Below are 20,369 nucleotides of genomic sequence, written 5' to 3'. Positions count from 1 at the left end.
GTTCTTTTTATATTTGTGCTTTTATTCGTGCCAAAAAATAGACATAATTCATATTTGTTATTTAAAAAAGAAGCTCACGAATGCAAATCCAAATATCTTAAAGACTAAAGTAAGACTATACGGCTCCTTCTAGGTTTAGATCAGTAGAAAACGAGCCCAAACGGCTCTTCTACGGACTAATCCCTGATCCAGCCTTTCATGTTCGGGATCACATGAGTGCATCCACATCCAAAAGGAGCCACTGATGGCTGTGGCGCCCCCTAAACCAAGCAGGTGAAACTCAAAGGTGTGCTGGAATGTTTGCTTAAAACCCAATGACACAACCAATGAATGCAAAGCTTTTTATTTGTCACTTCAGGAAAACTTGGGGAAAAAAACCCAATTTACATTAATATACATTTAGCTTTCAGTTGATTTATTTTATAGCAGTGAAAAATACACAGATTTAAAAGGACAGATCAAACATATCACTTGAAAAAGAATCATATATCTATTCAGTACAAACACAACTACTTTGTTTGATTTATTTTTAAATTCAAACTGAGAATAAAAAGAGAATAAACCCAGAAATAAAAAAGTTACAATCTAAACATTTGTTATAAAACTGGTATAAAAGCCTCAGACACTGTTAACACAACCGAGTGCCGTGACAGGAATGTGGAGAGACGTTTGTGTTGGGGGAGTCTTAGAGCATCTATCTGGGGGTTTTCAGAGGCTGTCCACCCCCCGGATCCTCCTGGCCAGCTGAATGTCTCGTGGGAACAGCGTCACTCTTTTCGCATGGATGGCACACAGGTTGGCATCTGAAAAAAGCAGGACGAGGAACGCCTCGGCAGCCTGACAGCACCAGGAAAACAAGGGGATGATTAACGACAGAGTGACTCGTCGGAAACGTCCCGCTCTCACAGTGACTGACAGACAGAAGGGCTGAACTTGCTGAAAATGATAGCTAAAAATTTTGAAGCAGATAAAGACAGCTAAAATATTAAATAAATGCCAAATTAGCCTTAAAAAAAAGCTGAATTGCTGAAGATGCTGAAACTCATTGCTAAAAACACTGAAGCTGATAGCTGAAATCGCTGAAGCTGATAGCCAGCTAAAATATTAGCTAAATGCCAAATTAGCTTAAAAAACTAAAACAAAAAACGTAGCTTAGCAACAACAGCTAGCATGTGGCTGAAAAAATGGCAAAACTAAAAAATATCCTTAATAACTGAAAAAAGGCCCATCTAGTGTGTAAATATTAGCCTAACTCCAAAACATAAAAAACCCTGTAAAAAAATAAAAGCCTAAACTAACCAAAACAGTGAAGATTTAGCTGAAATATTTGCTAAACTTCTAAATAACCTAAAAATCGTAGTAAATGCCAAAGTAGTCCAAAAAGCTAACAGAATACCAATTTTTAAAACCATAACTTTTTAACATAATTATGAACTAAATATATAGCATTATCTGCAATAATGCTATTGTGAATCCTGTAGGCTGAATTGGCTGAAAATGATAGCTAAAAACGCTGAAGCTGATGGCCAGCTAAAATATTAGCTAAATGCCAAATTAGAACCAAAAAAATGTAGGTTAGCCAAAATAGCTCATGTGTAGCAGACAACATAGCTAAACTACAAAATATACTAAAAAATTGAAAAAAGTGTAAATTAGCCAGGACAGCTAGCGTGTAAATATTAGCCTAACTCCAAAACAGCCTAAGAAAAATTTTAACTAGAATGTGAATGGATTTCACATTCATTCTTATTTACTGGGTTGTTTGTACACATATTTAATTTATTATTTTGAAAAAATACAAGGAATCTGGAAAACTTCACCTATACTTCTAAACAACCTAAAAAACAAAATAGCCTAAATTACCCAAAACAGCTAGCATGTAGCAGAAATATTAGCTAAAGTCCAAAAAAACCTAAAAACATCTTAGTAAATGCCAAAATACTACAAAAAGCTATCAGAATGCCAATTTTTCAAAACTTTAAAACTGTAACTTTTAACATAATTAAGAATAATAAAAAGGCAGGAATATTATTCCGGAATAAATCAACTTAAACCTTAAATAACTTTCCATATTTTACTCTCCATAAAATTATACAAGTTAGAAATGAGTGCAAGAAAACATCAAGCCATAAATAACAATAAAATATAATGATCTGGAGGGCCGGATCCGGCCCCCGGGCCTTGACTTTGACACATGTGCTTTACACCAATCTAAATGGATTTCAGGCCACTCTCATGGGACACAGCAAGAAATGTAAAAACCTTCGTACCTCCTGCAGGGCCATCAGAGCGAAAACTTGCCATCGCAGATCTTCTTTGGAAAATTGCATGCAAATCTCACGAACCTGAACCAAAGAAAAAGAAAATGTACCAAACATTAAACAGTCAAATTTCAGCCATGTTTCCTCCTCAGTGCTCTCACTAATGGAAGGTTTCTGTCCAAATGTAACCATATATGGCCCCATTCATTCTTTCCTTAATGTGGATCATTAAAACAGCTCCAGCCAAACCTGGCGAGTGGAGATTATACCAAAACCCTCGTTTCCATTGAGCAGTCCGGTCCGACGGTCCAGTAGGGAGTGGTACGGTATGGATCAGGTAACTCTGGTGAGTGTTTCCACTCAGCCTCACTTTCCCTGAGCGGTTTGGTTTCACGGTGCATGCGTGGTGTAGACCGCTAGAATGCTGCCTCCTGTATCCCACCGTCGCCAAAGGATGGTAGAGGAACGTTTGCAGTTCCTTCACACAGCTTACTAGCGTTAGCTTAAATGAGCACTATATCGACGCTTTCCAATGTCGTCACTTCCTGCCAATCAGTGGGTGGCTCCGCCCCAACCGTTCTGTTCTATTTTTCAACAACCGATGGGGCCTCAAGAGGTCCTGTTTAATGACTTCATTTAACAATGGAAACGCTCAAAACACCGGACCAGACCGGAGGATGAGGAGTATTTCATTCTGACAGGACTAAATGACATTCATCATTCAGATGCTCTCTTTATGAGCCTGGACGAGTGCTGGAATTAGCATGGGGGCTGCTCTGCTGGATGGGAGGTCTGTAATCATCATCGTAGTTATATGTCAACTATGAGACACAAAATGAGAAAAATATTCAGAAAATTACATTGTCTGATTTTTAAAGATTTTTTTGTAGATTATGGTGAAAATAAGTATTTCTTCAGTACTTTGTTCTATACCCTTTGTTGGTAATGACAGCAGTCACCCACTTTCTGCAAGTCTTCACAGGATTTCTCAAACTGTTGCTGGTATTTTGGTCCATTCCTCCATCAGATCTCCTCTAGAGCCGTGATGTTTTGGTCCATTCCTCCAATCAGATCTCCTCTAGAGCTGTGATGTTTTGGTCCATTCCTCCAATCAGATCTCCTCTAGAGCAGTGATGTTTTGTTCCATTTCTCCATGCAGATCTCCTCTAGAGCAGTGATGTTTTGGTCCATTCGTCCATGTAGATCTCCTCTAGAGCAGTGATGTTTTGGTCCGTTCCTCCATCAGATCTCCTCTAGAGCAGAGATGTTTTGGTCCATTCCTCCATCAGATCTCCTCTAGAGCAGTGATGTTTTGGTCCATTCCTCCTGTAGATCTCCTCTAGAGCAGTGATGTTTTGGGGCTGTCGGTAGATTTTCTATGGAGTTGAGATCCTGAGCCTGTCTAGACCACATCAGGAGCTTGAAATGCTTCTTATGAAGCCGCTCCTTCATTACCTGGGCAGTGTGTTTAGGATGGTTGTCATGGTGATAGACCCAGAGACGTTTCATCTTCAATCCTTGCTGATGGAAGGAGGTTGTCACTCTAAATCTGAACAAAAAGTTCTGTTTTGGTTTCATCTGACCATAGGACATTCTCCAATCCTCTTCTGGATCATCCAGATCTCTCTAGAGAACTTTAGACGGCCTGCACATGTTCTGGCTTTAGCGGGGGGACACGTCTGTCTCTGCAGGGTTTGAGTCCCTGCATAGCGGCGTAGTGTGTTACTGATGGTAGTCCAGGTTACTTTGGTGCCAGCTCTCTGCAGGTCATTCTCTAGGTCCCCCCGTGGGGTTCTGGGAATTTTACTCAACATTCTTGTGATCATCTTGACCCCACGGTCAGATCTTGCGGAGTGCCCCAGATTGATGGAGATTCTCAGTGGTCTTGTATGTCTTCCATTTCCTAACAATTATTGATTTCTTGACATCAAGCTGGTTACCGATTGCAGAGTCTTCCAGCCTGGTGCAGGACAACAGTTTTGTTTCTGGTGTCCTTAGACAGCTCTTTGGTGGAGTTTGGAGTGTGACTGTCGGAGGTTGTGTCTTTCATATAGATAAAAAGGAGTGGAGGACAGAGGATCCTTTTACACAAGAAGTTACAGGAATTCCTGCTTGTTTGTAGGTGATCAAACACTAATATAACAATATGCAATAAATGATTAAAAAATCAGAACATGTTATTTTCTGGATTTTTGTGTTCTCATTTTGTCTCGTTGAGGTATACCTATGATGATAATCACAGACCTCTCTTGTGTTTTTAGTGGGATAACTTGCAAAATTGGAGGATGACTGAATACTTTTTTGCCCCACTGTATTACTCTGAGTGACAATGGTTGAAGTTTTGGATAAAGTTGTCCTAGATCCATTTAGGTCAGTGAATTGGATGATTCAACAGAAACCAATATCAACTATGAATTGTATCAACAACCACAAACCATGATATGAATTGAATTATTGCTAAAAGGAATCACTCCACCTTAAGAATCAAACAATGTGATTTGTATCTAAAAGAGCCTCTGCTCTAATAAGCTCAACCCGTCAAAGATACACTCCTCATCATAGAGAGAGGAGCTTTCAGGTAGTTCCTTCACAGCTTTGGAAGCATCACCAGAACAGCTGAGAGCATTACAGACTGGAGCGCTTTAGAAACTACATTTCCCTGAGACGATTAAAGAGTTCTGCATTTACATGTACATTTCACCCTGAATGCTTTTTAAAAACAACTGAAGGCATAAAAGTCAGCATGAGCCCAATGTCTTCACAAAGAAGAGAGGAGTGAAGAAACCACTCACCACTCGAGAGAAAGGTCGCTTGCTGATCAGAAGATCTGTAGTTTTCTGGTACTTTCGGATCTCCATTAGAGCCCTGGTTCCTGGTCTGAACCTTCTCGTCTTAGTGGGTGAAGCAGACGACTTTGCTTTGAACAGAATCATTAGGGGTACATTCGAGTCAAGAAAAAACTAAAAATATAAGTTTTCTTTTTTGATAACTAAACTATGTTTCTATACTATACATCAGGGGTGTCAAACACATGTGCTATACACCCTTGATGGACTAAAAGAGTATTTTGGCAAATTAATGACATTTTCAGATGAAAAAAAAAAAACAAAGAGTTGAAAGTGGAAAAAAAAAAGTTTTGAAATTTTAATTTTGAGTTTTGAAACTTAAAAAATTTTAACATTTGAAGCTGAAAATTATTACGTTTGTTTTATAGTAACAAAAAGTTTTGGACATTTTACTTTATTTTTCTGGCCAAACATGAACCATTCCCCATTTAAATTCCCAGTCCAACTATTTTTGTAAAAATTACAATTGTTGACAATTACGATTACTGTATTGTTGTAAAAATCCTTCCCAGTGGTCTTTTAATTATAGTTATGCAGTTTTTAGCAGAAACAAAAAAATGTCTGTGATGTTTTTTAGGACTTGGTTCTGTGGAAAAGCAGGATTCCATTAGGAGTTCTGTAGGTGGGGCTGTTGTGGAAATAACCCTACCGTGATATCCCAGCATGCCTTTGTTTACACAGTTCCCCGCTAGCTTTTAGGACTATTTTGACATTTATTAAGATTTTTTAGGCTAATAGTTCAGCTGCATGCTAAATACTTTGGCTGATTTATGATTTTTTTAGGCTAATTTGGAGTAAAGCTAACATTTCACCTGCATGCTAGCAGATCTGGATAATTTAGGCTTTTTTCAGTTTTTTAGACTAATTGGGCATGTAACTAATATTTTAGCTGGCTATCAGCCTCAGCGTTTTCAGCAATTAGCTTCAGCAAATTCAGCTAGTAGCTTCAGTGATTTCAGCTATCACTTTCAGCATCTTCAGCTATCAGCACTAGCTTGTTCCGTGGCTAAATTCAGCTTCCAGCATTCACACTAGCATTATCACAGGTGATGCTACATATCTAGTTTTTAGTCAGTTTAAAGCTAATGATGGTTAAGATGTTTACTTTACATTCAGTTTGCACATGAATCTGATAAAAGAATCGGGGATTAGTCAACTACTAAAATAATGGTTTGTGGCAGCACTAGAAATCAGTCAAACTCACAACTCAGAGGTGAATTTCTTAGTTTCTGCCACTCTGCAGAGCCTGAGGCTACGTCTGAATTCCTTCCCTAATCACTCTATAGTGCGTTCACCATTTTCTAGTGCTGTCCGAATCTACCACTCCAAAATCAAGTGCACTAGAAATCTCCCAGAAGTCTTTTGTTAAAAACTAGCGTGTATCGATATTCACTACAATAGCAAATATAGACCACAATGCATTGTGGTCGAACAATTTTGAACAAAAAAATGTGTTTAAAGAATGAACTGGAACCCAAACAGCTCCGATACTTACTTGCAGCTCTAGTTTGTCTCGTCGATACTGGACTTTGGAGTTGAGCTGAAGGGGGGCGTCGGCGTGGTAGCTGGTCTTTCCGGCGGCGACTGGAGGAAGGGGGGGCCATGGTTCCAATGCACTGGTCTTTAACATCTACACTTCAGCTGTCATAGTGTCTTGATGGAAAAAGAAGAGCAAAAGTTCAGTGATTTAGAGCAGAATTCACCACACTGGATGTAAAACACAGAACCGTGGATCACTCTAGTCCAGTCAGATTCTTGACTGTGTATTTGCATTCAGGATGAAACTCAGCAGTAAGAAGAGCTGATGGTCATCTTCCAGGACGCTTCACGGTCCAGAGAGATCATGTAAACTGGTGCTGGACCATTAAGGATTGTTTAAATCCCAGACTACCTTCAGTGGTCTGGGTTCATTTAAACCTGATGGTTCTATCAGAACCTCTGCAGAACCTAACAATTTTATCACAACCTATTCTATCAGAACCTCACCAGAACCTGACTTTTTCAATCAGAATCTCTGCAGAACCTAACAGTTATATCAGAACCTCTGCAGAACCTGACTGTTTAATCCGAACCTCTGCAGAATCTGACTCCTCTATCAGAACCTCTGCAGAAGTCGACTATTCTATCAGAACCTCTGGGTCGAGGATGTTCTGATCTCCCCCGGCTGATCCCCTGATGACCATCTCACAGAACAAACGGGCTCCTTCTGTCTTTTTCTTCTAAAGGTTACGGTACAGGTAAGAGAACCCGCGTCTAACATGCGTTTGAAATAAAGAACTTTCCTGGATCCATTTCAAATTCCCGTCTCGGGAAAAACGACACGCCTCCTTCACTGACCGTCTTTCTTCCGACCCGGATCAACCAGCAGAACTTCCAGAACGAACCAGTCTTCCTCACGACAAGATTCCACAGCGTCAGAGTCGGATTTACAGCCTGAAATCCGTCATCTCCTGCGGTCTTTCGGCGGATGGCAACAGCTTGAAATTCAAACTTGGAGCTTCACTTCATCAACCAATCAAAGTTTAGGGGGCGGGACCCGGAGCATGGACAGACTCTACACGGATCCTGCTCACTACATAGTGCACTAAAAATGTACCTTCCCCATTTTCTAGTGCTGTCCGAGTCTAATTCCAAAATCGAGTGCACTAGAAATCTCCCAGAAGTCTTTACAAAAAACTAGCGTGCATCGTTGTTCACTAGATCAGCTAATATAGACCACAATGCATTGCGGTCAGAAAATTTTGAACAAAAAAACGTGTTTAAATGTAAGTTTTAAATAAACAATCCACGTTTTCATCACCAGAACACAGTAGAGTCATAAATAAAATATATAATGAAATATTCTTATTTATTCGATTTTCACCTGGTGAAATTGGTGACGTCATATCCGGCGTTTCCGAACTGCCTTTAAAATCCAGGGCACTATATAGTCCCGCGCTATATGATTTTTATGGACTCAATAAACTTTATTGTTTGAGTAAAATATTAGAAAAAAAATAATAATAATAATAATAATAAAGAAAACCAGAAGAAGCATCTTGAACGTTGTTATATTGTATTGAATAAAGGATTTCTTCTTTTAGGAATCTGCTGGATTAATGTTGTCTTTGAGGCTTCCATGTATTCATTGATTTTTTTTTTAAAAGCTCAGCAGATACAAAGAAGCTCTTCGTTTGTCTATTCAGAGAGCACAGGTTCAGTGTTGCTTACACTTTCATGCTTAGTGATCTGTGGGTTTTCACTTTACTGTTTTTAAAGACACTTCAAAATGAAGAAATGATAGCTGTCCCTCCGGTCTGGAAAACAGACTCTACTGTCTCCTTTTATTTGTTTTTTGCAATGGTAAATGGCACTAAACCAACAAATATTTTGCCCCAAGTCCCGTGATCCTTTAAGGCTCATACTTCAGTTTAAACTTTTTCCAAAGAAAAAAGTGGATGTGTTTGGCTGCAGAAGAGATTTTTTTTTTACAGTGTGCAGCCTCTGAGCAGGAAGCAGGAAGGCCTGGCTGAAGCTAAAGAAGTGAAAGTAAAAGTACAAACTGCTGAAGAGAACAGCCGCTCTGACAAAGCAAAACGGATCTTTTCCTTAAATTCAGGTCAAGACTGAACCTAAAATGCTTCACAGTTTAAATCCCCACCAGGAAAAAACTGCAGGTTTCTGCTTTGAAAACAGCCGGAGGTAAAGATGTTGATGAAGACTGAAGCTGTGTGAAATGAATGTACTTTCATGTGAGACTGGCTCTCTCTGTCTGGCTTATCCTTCCTCACGTTTTTTCAGGAATGCGGTGTTGGAGTCCAGTTTGTCCAAGGTCAGCTACAAAGCTCCTCATGCCAGAAAGACCGGGACGACCATCGCTGGAATCGTGTTCAAGGTGCTACAAGAAGTCCTCTCAAACTCTCTTAAAAAGACACTTTAGGTTACATTTGAGACTAAGCTGTGTGAGCATTTGGTTAGCATTGAGCAGTTTTCTTTTAAGACCCAAAAGAAAAAACGAAGTCAATAAAAACTAGAAGAGACTTTTGCTTCTGTTTTGTGTCAGAAGCAGCTTATGAAGCAGAACCAGGTATTTGTGCCCTCTGAGAGTTGATGGTTCAATTCCAGGCCTGCAGCCTTCAGTCTGCACGATAGCTGTCACGATGGGTCAACTAATCGACGACTAATCACCTATTAAAATAGTCGATAACTAATTTAATAGTCAATTAGTCGTTACTTTATATTATAAGGAGTCAGAGTGTAGTAAAGTTAATAGCACCAGAAAATGTACTTTTTATATATTTGAGTCGGTGAGACCAAAACTTTATCTTTAGTGAAAAATAGTTCCTTGTTTCAGATGCTGATCTCATTAGATTAAATATTGTTTAATCCCAGAAACTAATAAAGGACAGAGTCTGTACGATTCATTAAAGGTCTAATTAACTGTCATCTTCATTGTCTCTATTTTTAGTTTAAAGCTAAAGATGGCTAAGATGTGTGTTTTACATCACTTTGTGCATGAACCAATTAGTCGACTAATTGGAAAAAGTAATCGTTGATTAGTCGACTATTAAATTAACCATTTGTGGCAGCCGTAGTCTGGTCCATGGCAGAGGTCTGCCACCTTTCACAGTAAAAGAGCCGTTTGGACTCGTTTTCTACTGATCAAAACCTAGAAGAAGCCACACAGTCTTACTTTAGTCTTTAAGAAATATGGATTTGCATTCATAACATTCTGTTTTTTATAATAAATATGAATTATGTCTATTTTTTGGCACAAACAACAGCAAATATTTAAAAGAACCTAGCATCTCTCAAAATGGGATTTCTTTCTTTTTTAACTTATTTTCAAAATAGAAGATGCTCTTTGCTAAACAGGATCATCTCAGTGCAGCTCTGAACAGCTAGTAACTCATGTTGCACAGCACAAGACAAATGTGCTTTAACTCATAAAATATCAAAGTTTTTACCAAAGTTTTTCTTTGCATATCAAATCTGTTCATTCTGGAGGTAGAGTTGATCAAACAAGACGTCTTCAGGTCAACAGGATGTAAAAACCTACATAGTTTATCATCTATGTGAACCTCAGACATCAGTTTATACATTTACCTCATCTAAATTTAATTAATGCTAATTAAGTAATCCTTACTTTAAAAAATGCTGTTTTATTTTTCTTTCATTTATTTATTTTGTTCTTTTTCCCTTCTTTGATCTTGGTAGTCTTAGTTTTCAGGCTTTGTTTATTTGTTTTCTTTAGGTAGTTTTGGTTAGACAGCCATTATCAGGAGCTGCTGACTCTGACGGTCGACATGTCTGGATCAGCAGAATCCATGACTTATTTCATTTAGCTTATTTGAGGCCATTTGAATCACTGTGTCTTGTCTTTTCTGTTAGGATGGGGTGATCCTGGGCGCTGACACTAGAGCTACAGACGATATGGTTGTGGCTGACAAAAACTGCATGAAAATTCACTACATTGCTCCAAAAATCTAGTGAGTACTGTCAGCTCTTGAGGATATACATTTATATTTCCTGCTTGGATTTTATTCAAGTGATCTTCTCTCAGCCAGTGATAATTAATTACTAATGACCACTTTTTACCATTACAGTTTTTCAAATGTTTGTGTTTTGTTGAAAATCCAGATGTTCAGATAAAGACAGAAGCGTGTGGGCGGTCATTAAATTGGTGTATCTATGGACTGTACTAGTTGCTGTGGAGCCGGTGTGGCTGCAGACGCAGAGATTGCAACCCAGATGATGGCATCCAATGTTGAGCTCCATACACTCAACACAGGTCGACCCCCCCTGGTAGCCATGGTAACAAGACAACTGAAACAGATGCTGTTTAGGTAAGCAGAAAGTGTATTCAGACAACACTGGAGTGCGGGACACCCAAATAAATGTGTTTTTTTTTTTTATCTGATGGGAATGGGAGTGAAATTCAGACCATTCTTCCCAAGTTCATGAACACCTATCAAAGCAGACGTCCTAACAATATGCTACTTTTAAGTATTCAAGAGTGACAGAGGGGTTATTCACAGGTAGAAAATGTTCAAGAAAACATACTGGAAATATTTTGAGAGCGTATTCATTAGATTTAGTTGTCTTTAAATGAACTACAAATAAAGACAATTAAGATGATAGTTTATTCAACTTCCAGCCTCTGTCTATGAGTTTCTAGGATTGAAACAAGATTAAATCAAATGAGAGAGAGATAAGGAATATACTTTCCATCAAACTTGTTTTGACAGGTGCCCCGCCCCTCAAGATGATGTAACAATTTAATATAATTTTTATATATAGAGGGTATATAGGGTCAAGTGTCACCTGTCAAAATGAGTTTGATGGACTGTATATTCCTGATCTCTCTCTTGAGGTCGGCATCTGAAACAAGGAGATATTTTTCACTAAATATAAAGTTTTGGTCTCACTGACTCAAATTTTAAAAAAGTGAATTTTTTGGTGCTGAATGACACAACTTTGTTCAACTTTACTACAAACCTTTGGTTCACCTAAAGTGAACCAGAGTTCTTTCCCTAGATAATCTGGTACAAATTTTCAGTCTGAATTCATCCAAGCGTCCTCTGGTTCTGGACCAGGAACCGCTCTCTGGCCCACCTTTGAGGTCGTCTCGGATCGTTTCCTATGTGACTGAGCTTTGGTTTGCTCTGAGTTTTTCTCAGTCTGAATAGGCTCAGTGCTCGGAGTGGAACAGCTAGAACAAACGACCACTGTAGCTGGGCATTATGGGATGTAAACAGAGTAGAAGGAAGCAAACATGAGCCACTGACAAATATGGAGCAACGATGAGACACAGCAGCTCATTGAAATGTGTTGGGATGGATGCAGGCTCATTGAAACAACTCGACCGTGATACACACTTACACACTGCTTCTCGCACTGTTTTCCTGACAAGGTATCTGTCATGTCTCTACCGTGCCAAAGCAGAGGGATGGCAGAGCAGTGAAACATGTTGAATCAAGGCTTTTAAATAAGCATGTGAGACATAATATTTAAGCAGACTCTGGTTAATTCTCAGCTGCCTCTGACCGTATTCCTGTGGCCTCTAAAACATGCTATCATCCAGGAAAGAGTAAGGAGTCCTCTTTAGCGAGGAGGACTACGTGTTATTCAGGAGAGAGGAAGATTTTTAATAAAAAATTATTTTATTGGACAACATTATTACATAATACAGAATATTGTTGCAAAAATCAGAATGTGAGATTTCTGTCTGTTTTATTAGATACCAGGGTCACATGGGTTCATCGATAATTGTTGGAGGGGTCGATGTGACTGGAGGTCACTTGTACAGTGTTTATCCACATGGTTCCTATGATAAACTTCCTTTCCTCACTATGGGTAAGTGATGAACACACTGAACACAGCAGATGAGCATTTGTAATGTTTTTGCTGTAAAGTTGGATATCTGATTATCATTCATATGATGGTTTGTGGTATTGAGTACATTGATAAGAAGTATCAATCTGGATGCTACTGCTTTCTAAATTCCAAAGTGAGATCTTGTGACATTAGCTAGAAAAACAAGAGAAATATATTTTTGCAACAACAGATGCTTGTAAACTGGGTTTCAGGATCCGGAGCTGCTTCTGCCGTTTCTGTTTTTGAGGACAGATTCAAAGCAAACATGGAGGTGAGACTACTTTTCTGCTCTTTTATTTCTAATTTCTCCTTATTCCTGTAACAATTTTCAACCACAAGTGTGGCACAAAGGGGAATGGTGATTCGAAGCAGATGGACAGAAAGAAAGAATAATGGCGGAAGAGACGGAATATAAGATCAGAACCGTCAAACATCCACTGAGTGTCAACAGGATGTAGAGGAGCTGTCTAACCAACAGAACGCTGCAGCACATGAGGCATGCTGTAAATGAAAATCCATACTGCCCTCAGGAACCAGGGTAACCTCAGCTTCAACTGTCATGGAATGATGCTCCAATGTGTCTGTTTTCTGGGGATGTGTGAGGCCTTCAAGATTGTAAGGTTCATTTGGTCAAAACACTTCATTTTCCTGAATCTTGTTCACGTTGTATTTGGTCTGGAACAGCACTGGTTCTGTTCTAAAGGAATCTCAGACCAACACTTCTGCTGCTGTTTCTGTGTGCTCTTTTCCGTTAAGCTGGACGAAGCAAAGACGCTCGTAAGAGACGCCATTACTGCAGGGATCTTCTGTGATTTGGGTTCGGGCAGCAATGTGGATTTGTGCATCATCACTGAAGCTGGAGCAGAGTACTTACGAGGTTACGACAAGCCGGCAGAGAAGGGGAAAAGGTTGGTACAAACCTCATCGATGAATGAATGAAAGCTTCCTGTGGTTACAGGAGAAGGTTTCTGGTTTAAAAGCCAACCGCAGTGCCAGTAGAGCGTAAAGAGGAGCCCTATAGACAAAGATCAACTGCAGTGCCTCCAAAACAAAAAACAGCACATACTTCTCCCATGACTTTTTACTCTTTTTTGGATAATCAGCTCTGAATAATCTCAAAAGTCGATAAGCTTTTAATTAGGAACACTGAAGACAGAAAGCATCTTACAATGCAGAACTAGAAAAGTTGCATTAGCTGCAATAATACTTATGTGAATGCCTTTTGCTGAAATTAGTCGCTGAAGATGCTGAAGCTTTTTGCTGAAAATGGCGATGCAATTTACTTTAATTGCTGAAGGGATTTACTGAAAATGCAAAAGCTATTGCAAAGTGTTAAATTAGTCTGAAAATTTAATTAAAGAACTATGAAAGAGCGCTGAAGTTAACCTAAATTAACCTACATTTCGGAAAAAATTGTAGTAACATTGCTCAAAAATCCCTAATCCATGCCAATTTTGCACAAATATTTTGTGTGTTGGTTAAATATTAGCTAAACTCCAAAGAAGCCTATAATTCCTCGGTACACTAAATTAGTCAAAAAAGTTAGCATGTTGCTAAAATATGAGCTGAACTCTAGTTTAGCCTAAAAAGACAATAAATGCCAAATTATGCAAAAAAGCTAGCTGAGAAGCCTATAACTCCTCAGTAAACGAAATTAGTCAAAGAAGTTAGCATGTTGCTAAAAAAGAAGCTGAACTCCATCTATCTTCTTGGCCGCTTCTTCCCTTTCGGGGTCGCGGCGGTGCCGGAGCCTATCCCGGCTACTGATGGGTGAAGGCGGGGTACACCCTGGACAGGTCTCCAGTCTGTCTCAGGGCCTCAATCACACACACATTCACTCTCACATTCACACCTAGGGGCAATTTAGAGTCACCAATGAACCTATGGAGCATGTTTTTGGACGGTGGGAGGAAGCAGGAGTCCCCGGTGAAAACCCACGCATGCACGGGGAGAACATGCAAACTCCACACAGAAAGGTCCCAGCCGGGATTCGAACCGGGGCCTTCTCGCTGTGAGGCAAGAGCGCTAACCACTGCACCACCGTGCAGCCCAAGCTGAACTCTAAATTAGCCTAAAAAACCCAGTGAATGCCAAATTATCCAAAAAAGCTAGCTTGTCACTTAAATACTAGCTAAACTCTACGATAGCCTTAAAAAAACCCATTAGACAACAAATTATCTAAAAAAAGCTAGCTCATCGCTTAAATACGAGCATAAACTCCGAATAGCATAAAAAAAACCTCGGTAGATGTCAAGTTATAATGATCAAGAGAGAATCTTGCAGTTTTCCAAAATCAAACTTCCTTCAGAAAATAAGCAAACAGACATCATCTAAGTATGTATCCCTTTGGTGCTTGACCCGGGTTGGGGACCCCTGAATCACAGCAACAGAGTATAAACAGCAGAGTTGTGTTGGTGCGGCGCCCCCAGCAGATGCCTCTTATATTGCCCACATAAAGACCAGCACTGTCCAATGTGCCATTTCTGTGTAAAGTTTGCCATTCCTCAGTGTGTCTGAAGCTTGTTTTAAATACAAACTCTGCAGAGTTTTCACAGTCTAACAGCTGTTTATTTTCTTGTGTTTTTCAGAGAGGGACAGTACAGGTACAAACCTGGAACCACACCCGTCCTGACCAAAACTGAAACTGCTCTCAGTCTGGATGTGGTCAACGAAACTGTTCAGCTGATGGACACTGAATAAGATGAGATCATTAGACATGTTCAAGTACGCATATAAGAATCGTGACTCACATTTAATTACATACTTTTTTTTTACCAATAAGAAATTCATCCTTGGGGATCTTTACAAACAATACATCTGATTTATGTTTGACCTCTTTTTGTTTTGTCTTATTTTTGTGATCTGGCTCCTCCCTCTCGGTTAAAAGCTGGACCAACTGGACAGTCAAAGTAAAATTATTTATCAGTTCCATTAGGAGGCTATGAGCTTTCAATATGTGATTTTACCATGTTTGTGTGGATACATTCAAATAAAGTCAAATCAGTTCAAATGTACTTAATATTATCAATGGAGAATTAGAGGGGGAAGTTAGTTTCAGGGTTTTCTGTGTTCTAGAGCTCTAGAGCAGAACCCAGAGCTGTCAGCCTTCATCACTTTATTCAACCTCATCAAAGTCACGGCTGCCGTCTGCCACATTTATAGACCACGTCACAAAGTCATCCTCCAGCTTTCCCTGTCACACCCAACAACTGTAAGGTCAACTTTGGAGGACAAGACTCTGACTTGTGCTGGAAGTCTGAGGTGTACATGAGAAAAGAAAGGGTAGAGTTCGGTTCTCTGTGGTACTCCTGTGCTGCAGATCACCAGCTCAGACACACAATCTTTCACAAACTCTGCCCTGTTCATCAGGTTTGTAGAAACTTCCATTTATTACAGTAAAACTGTCTGAATAATAGCACTTGATATGGACGGAGTATCAACCTGATCTAGTCAGAGCTGCTGGCAGCCAGCGATCCGCCCTGTGATCGCCCAGCTGTCACCCAATTTTATAATAGCCTCACCCCCACCTGTCACTACTGCAACTATTGATTCATTGATTTGAATAGATTTAAGCTTAATAGATCAATAATTGATTCATAAAAATATAGATCTAGATAATCTGCTAGCTTGATGCTAATATTTAATAGAATTTCCCATAGGACGGCTAATGCTAACACTCAGTCGACCTAAACGTTAATTACTGACTAAATGAACATCTTTATAAACTCACAGACAGGAATTTTCCAAACTCTTTTAAGGAAATATTTTTTAAAGTAACTATTTGTGATCTAAAACATAATTTCTACTCACTTTCTTCTTCTTCTGGAATAAGCTGTAATGCTAATGTCCTAATGTCCAAACTGAAACGTCCTCCAGGAGAAGCAGAACAATGTTTCCAATGTTAATGATCTGAACATTTTAGTTAGAACTTCTCCTTTAGAGAATCCATGTAACACTGGATGATATTAACAATCTCATTATTTCACTGATACATTTACAGTATGTGAACTGGATCAGATTAATATCAATATATTCAAAATACATAATAGATTATCAATGTGATTCTAAACAAAAGGGTCTACATGTATAAACTCAAAACTGAGTTGAATTGAGGATCAAATGAATAGAAAAAATTGGAATTGAATCGACCCAGGCTCTTATGAATCGAATGGAATCTTTTCTGGAAATTATTATCAATACCCAGCTCTATTCTTCACAGAAAAATTGTCAGGCCGCTTACAATTTTAACTCTTTCTAAAAATTCTGCGCGCAGAATGTAAAAATCTTACTCCCACCTCATGATTACAAATGCCACCCACCAAATTTGCTTAATAATACAAGTAATACAAGATAATCAATGTGAAAATGTTTATTATTGTAAACAAAACCAAACCCATCTGTTCAGACTGTTAGATGATGTTAAATGAACCCGTTTGTTCAGAAATCCAGCAAAAATGTGACTTTTTAAAGTTCCGTTTTCCCAAATGAAGTAGGATTAATCTGCTTTCTTTGGCTTGTGATTCATCCACACAACAGCTGCTGTAAAAGTCCCTGCAGAGAACACAAAAACATATGCAATGAAGCTGCTGTGTCACTGTGAGTTTGACATGAAGGTGTGCAGACTTGGATTATGAAGCAGAGGTCAGAGATGGCACACTTACCTATAAGGAGGAGCAAAACTACCGCTGCGATGCCCGGCAGGATGACGGAGTACTCACGAGGAAGGAAATACTTGTGCAGTATGTGATCACTGTCCATGAAAGGCTGCAAGTGGTTTAAGTCACAGAATTAGGGGCACATTTTTCTTAGGAGTGTCAAAATGTTGTCAGTATCAGCACGTACCAGTACAATGACCCAAACAGAGTAGTATGAAAACAGAGAAAGGCTGAAAAGAACAAGACCCATGCCGACGGCTTGATCCACTCCAGTTGCCTGAAAACAGAGCAGAGATAGACTGAGTTTTAATCAGGGGGGCAACAAGCACCAGTCAATCACTAGCTGCAGCTGGATTAGCCTTCATGTACTTGGAGTAACAGCAGACCAAAAGAGAGAGTAAAGCCTGTGTAGACTAGTGCTGCCACAAACGATTATTTTAATAGTCAACTAATCGGGTCATGGGCAAACTGAATGTAAAGTAAACATCTTAACCATCATTAGCTTTAAACTGACAAAAAACTAGATACAGTGTGGACAAAAGTGTTGGTACCCCTCAGTTAAAGGAGGACAAACCCACAATTCTCACTGAAATCACTCAAAACTTACAAAAGTAACAATAAATAAAACACCTGTGATGTCAATTAAAGGACACACCTGAGTTAATCATGTCACTCTGGTCAGATAGTTTTCAATCTTTTATTAAGGTACCATCATTTTTGTCCAGGCCTGTTTCATTAGTTTGTTTTTTAAATAATTATGTCAATCAACAATTCGAAAGTGATTGCTGATTTTGATTCTTCAATTTTCAATTTTTTTTATTTATTGTTACTTTTGTAAGTTTTGAGTGATTTCAGTGAGAATTGTGGGTTTGTCCTTCTTTAACTGAGGGGTACCAACACTTTTGTCCACCACTGTATATAGCATTACCTGTGATAATGTTAGTGTGAATGCTGTAAGCTGAATTTATCCGCTAAAGATGCTAGTGCTGATAGCTGAAGTGCTGAAATGATAGCTAAAAACGTTGAAGCTGATAGCCAGCTAAAGTATGTAATTCCAAATTAGCCTAAAAACTGAAAAAGCCTAAATTAGCCCAAACAGCTAGCATACAGCTGAAATATTAACTAAACTCAAAATAAGCATAAGAAACTGAAAAAAACAACTGTGATATTCATATTTTAGAAAAATGGTGACTGAATTGACTTCATTTGGTTAGAGCCGGAAGTAAAGATGGGTGACGTCAAAACAGTTCAGTCCAGCTCTCTTACACAGTCAGTGGTTGCTTTTTAAAAAGTTATTATTGTTTTGTTTCCTTTAAGTTCATCAGTTTTTTTTTTATTTTACTAAAACACTTTCACAAAATGACACTTGATTCGTCTCATGTCTTCCCCCGTGCAGTGAGTTTTCCATAGGTTTTATGAATGAAAAGTTGTCAGTCGTGTGACGGTGAATAAAACATGTTCTGTTTGTTTGCTTGTCAAAGATAAAATGTCCTTTTCTCCGCATTTGTATTTCATGTCTTTCTTTTGGAAGCTGATCAGTAACCTGGCTGACTAATCACTACAAGACTTAAACTAACCATTCTGAGCTTAACGTGATGCGTTTAGCAGCTAATTCCACGAGCTAACACCGGCTCCTACGGTGAAACTGCGTCACTGCCGAGGTTTTAATGTTGTAAACAAGTGATATTAAAATGATTTCATATCAAATAAAGCACATAGACGCCGCTCACCATGTTGACAGGCGATAGAACCTGGTGACGCTCTCTACTCTTCTGGTCGGTTTGGGTTCGGCTGTGAAAGGCTTTGAAGTCGCAGGGAAAGAACATTTCATTACCGCCACCTGCTGGTCAGGAGTGGAATGAAAGTGACCATTGTCAGAAGAAAATACTGTTCAGACTATCTCTGGTCATGCAGAAGCATTTCTTTTTGTTACCCTCCTTTTATTTTAATACATAGCCTATAATGCTTCACTTTATTATTTTATATTATTTTGACTTAGGCAACTAAATTCCAACATGCATGTCGTTTGTGTTTGTTTTATTTACAATCTAAATTACCTTTCTTTTATTTTCTTTTTCTTTTGCTGACTCAAGTGATTCCACTTATTGCCCGAACATAGCAGAATTAGATAGCCGGGATATATTCATAACCCATTAATCCATTTTCTGCATCCACTTCAACTCAATTCCTGAGATCAGCTCATTGTGGTCATCTTTTGGCAAAGTTTTGTTGTAGCAGAGGCGTGTGGTGAGGTTCATGGCTGCTGAGGTCATCAGTCAGATTGACAAACGTTATGAACCCTACAGAGAAGCTGATTCACCATTTGATTTGATGATATCCGGCCCTCCAGATCATTTTATTGTATTATTATTAATGACCCAATGTTATCCTGCTCTCATTTCTATCTTGTATCATTTTGACAAAATATATATTTTATAAAGAGTAAAATAAAAGTTATTTAAGTTTTAAGTTGATTTATCCTAGAATAATATTCCTACATATTTTTCATAATTATGTAATAAAGCTGTGGTTTTAAAGTTTAAACATGGGTATTCTGATAGCTTTTTGAACTATTTTGGCATTTACTACGATTTTTTAGGCTATTTTGGAGTTTAATTAAAATAAATAACTACGTAGAGTTTATGATCAGCTCATTGATTTGCATTACAAAATATTTTATTCACAACTGCAAATTGATAAAGCTGAAACCCCACATAAAGAGATTATTTACCATAAATGTTAATCAAAATCTCTATAACAAATGAAAATTAAAAATGACAAAAACTTTCTTGTTTATAAGCTCATATTTACTTCTTTCTTTCTTTATTCTTATATTTTAATTTATTTGCTATATGTAAGAATGTCGATTTGCTCTGTGCTCTTCTGCTGCTGTTCAACATGACATTATGGTATTGTTAAAGATGGACTTGCCTTGATTTTTCTTACTGTCTTTATATGATTCAATAATTAAAAAAAGGGAAAAAATATGATTGGCAACAATAAGTTTGTTGCTTAAAATTTCATTTTAACATTTTTCTTGCATTTACAAACTGGAGCACAGAAAATAAAATCACCAACATTGTTATTATTGACTTACCTTATGCCAGAAGAGTCCCATTCTCTGGTATCATCAGCGCCCTCTACCTTCAGGGTTACCTCTCCTACTATATTTCTAATTCACATTTTTAGCAGATTAAATACTAAATGAATCTCACACTAGCACCAGTGTAAACAGTCAGACCAGAATTAAG

The 20,369-nt window shown here is 38.5% G+C and overlaps 3 protein-coding genes across 3 annotated transcripts; 1 reads left to right on the top strand and 2 right to left on the bottom strand.

The window, feature by feature from the left end:
* Positions 1-327: 327 nt before the first annotated feature.
* Positions 328-7,762, bottom strand: LOC112144184 (histone H3-like centromeric protein A). Its single transcript, XM_024268538.2, has 5 exons — positions 7,445-7,762; positions 6,603-6,760; positions 5,054-5,178; positions 2,271-2,345; positions 328-837 (listed from the first exon to the last, which is right to left on the bottom strand). Exons 2-5 carry the CDS (start codon positions 6,709-6,711, stop codon positions 709-711), a joined length of 438 nt encoding a protein of 145 aa, XP_024124306.1. The 5' UTR covers positions 6,712-6,760; positions 7,445-7,762; the 3' UTR covers positions 328-708.
* A 758-nt stretch (positions 7,763-8,520) lies between these two features.
* Positions 8,521-15,477, top strand: psmb10 (proteasome 20S subunit beta 10). The gene is made up of 8 exons (XM_024268540.2): positions 8,521-8,788; positions 8,888-8,981; positions 10,478-10,575; positions 10,792-10,932; positions 12,327-12,442; positions 12,676-12,734; positions 13,220-13,371; positions 15,052-15,477. The coding sequence occupies exons 1-8, from the start codon at positions 8,724-8,726 to the stop codon at positions 15,161-15,163; spliced, it is 837 nt and encodes a 278-aa protein (XP_024124308.1). The 5' UTR covers positions 8,521-8,723; the 3' UTR covers positions 15,164-15,477.
* A 1,340-nt stretch (positions 15,478-16,817) lies between these two features.
* On the bottom strand, positions 16,818-19,004 carry dpm2 (dolichyl-phosphate mannosyltransferase subunit 2, regulatory). The gene is made up of 4 exons (XM_024268519.2): positions 18,849-19,004; positions 17,306-17,395; positions 17,125-17,227; positions 16,818-17,014 (listed from the first exon to the last, which is right to left on the bottom strand). Exons 1-4 carry the CDS (start codon positions 18,942-18,944, stop codon positions 16,959-16,961), a joined length of 345 nt encoding a protein of 114 aa, XP_024124287.1. The 5' UTR covers positions 18,945-19,004; the 3' UTR covers positions 16,818-16,958.
* Positions 19,005-20,369: the final 1,365 nt, after the last annotated feature.

This window comes from Oryzias melastigma, linkage group LG12 (assembly GCF_002922805.2).
Source record: "Oryzias melastigma strain HK-1 linkage group LG12, ASM292280v2, whole genome shotgun sequence".
In the NCBI taxonomy this organism is placed as follows: Eukaryota; Metazoa; Chordata; class Actinopteri; order Beloniformes; family Adrianichthyidae; genus Oryzias; species Oryzias melastigma.
This window is presented reverse-complemented; position numbering and strand designations above follow the sequence as displayed.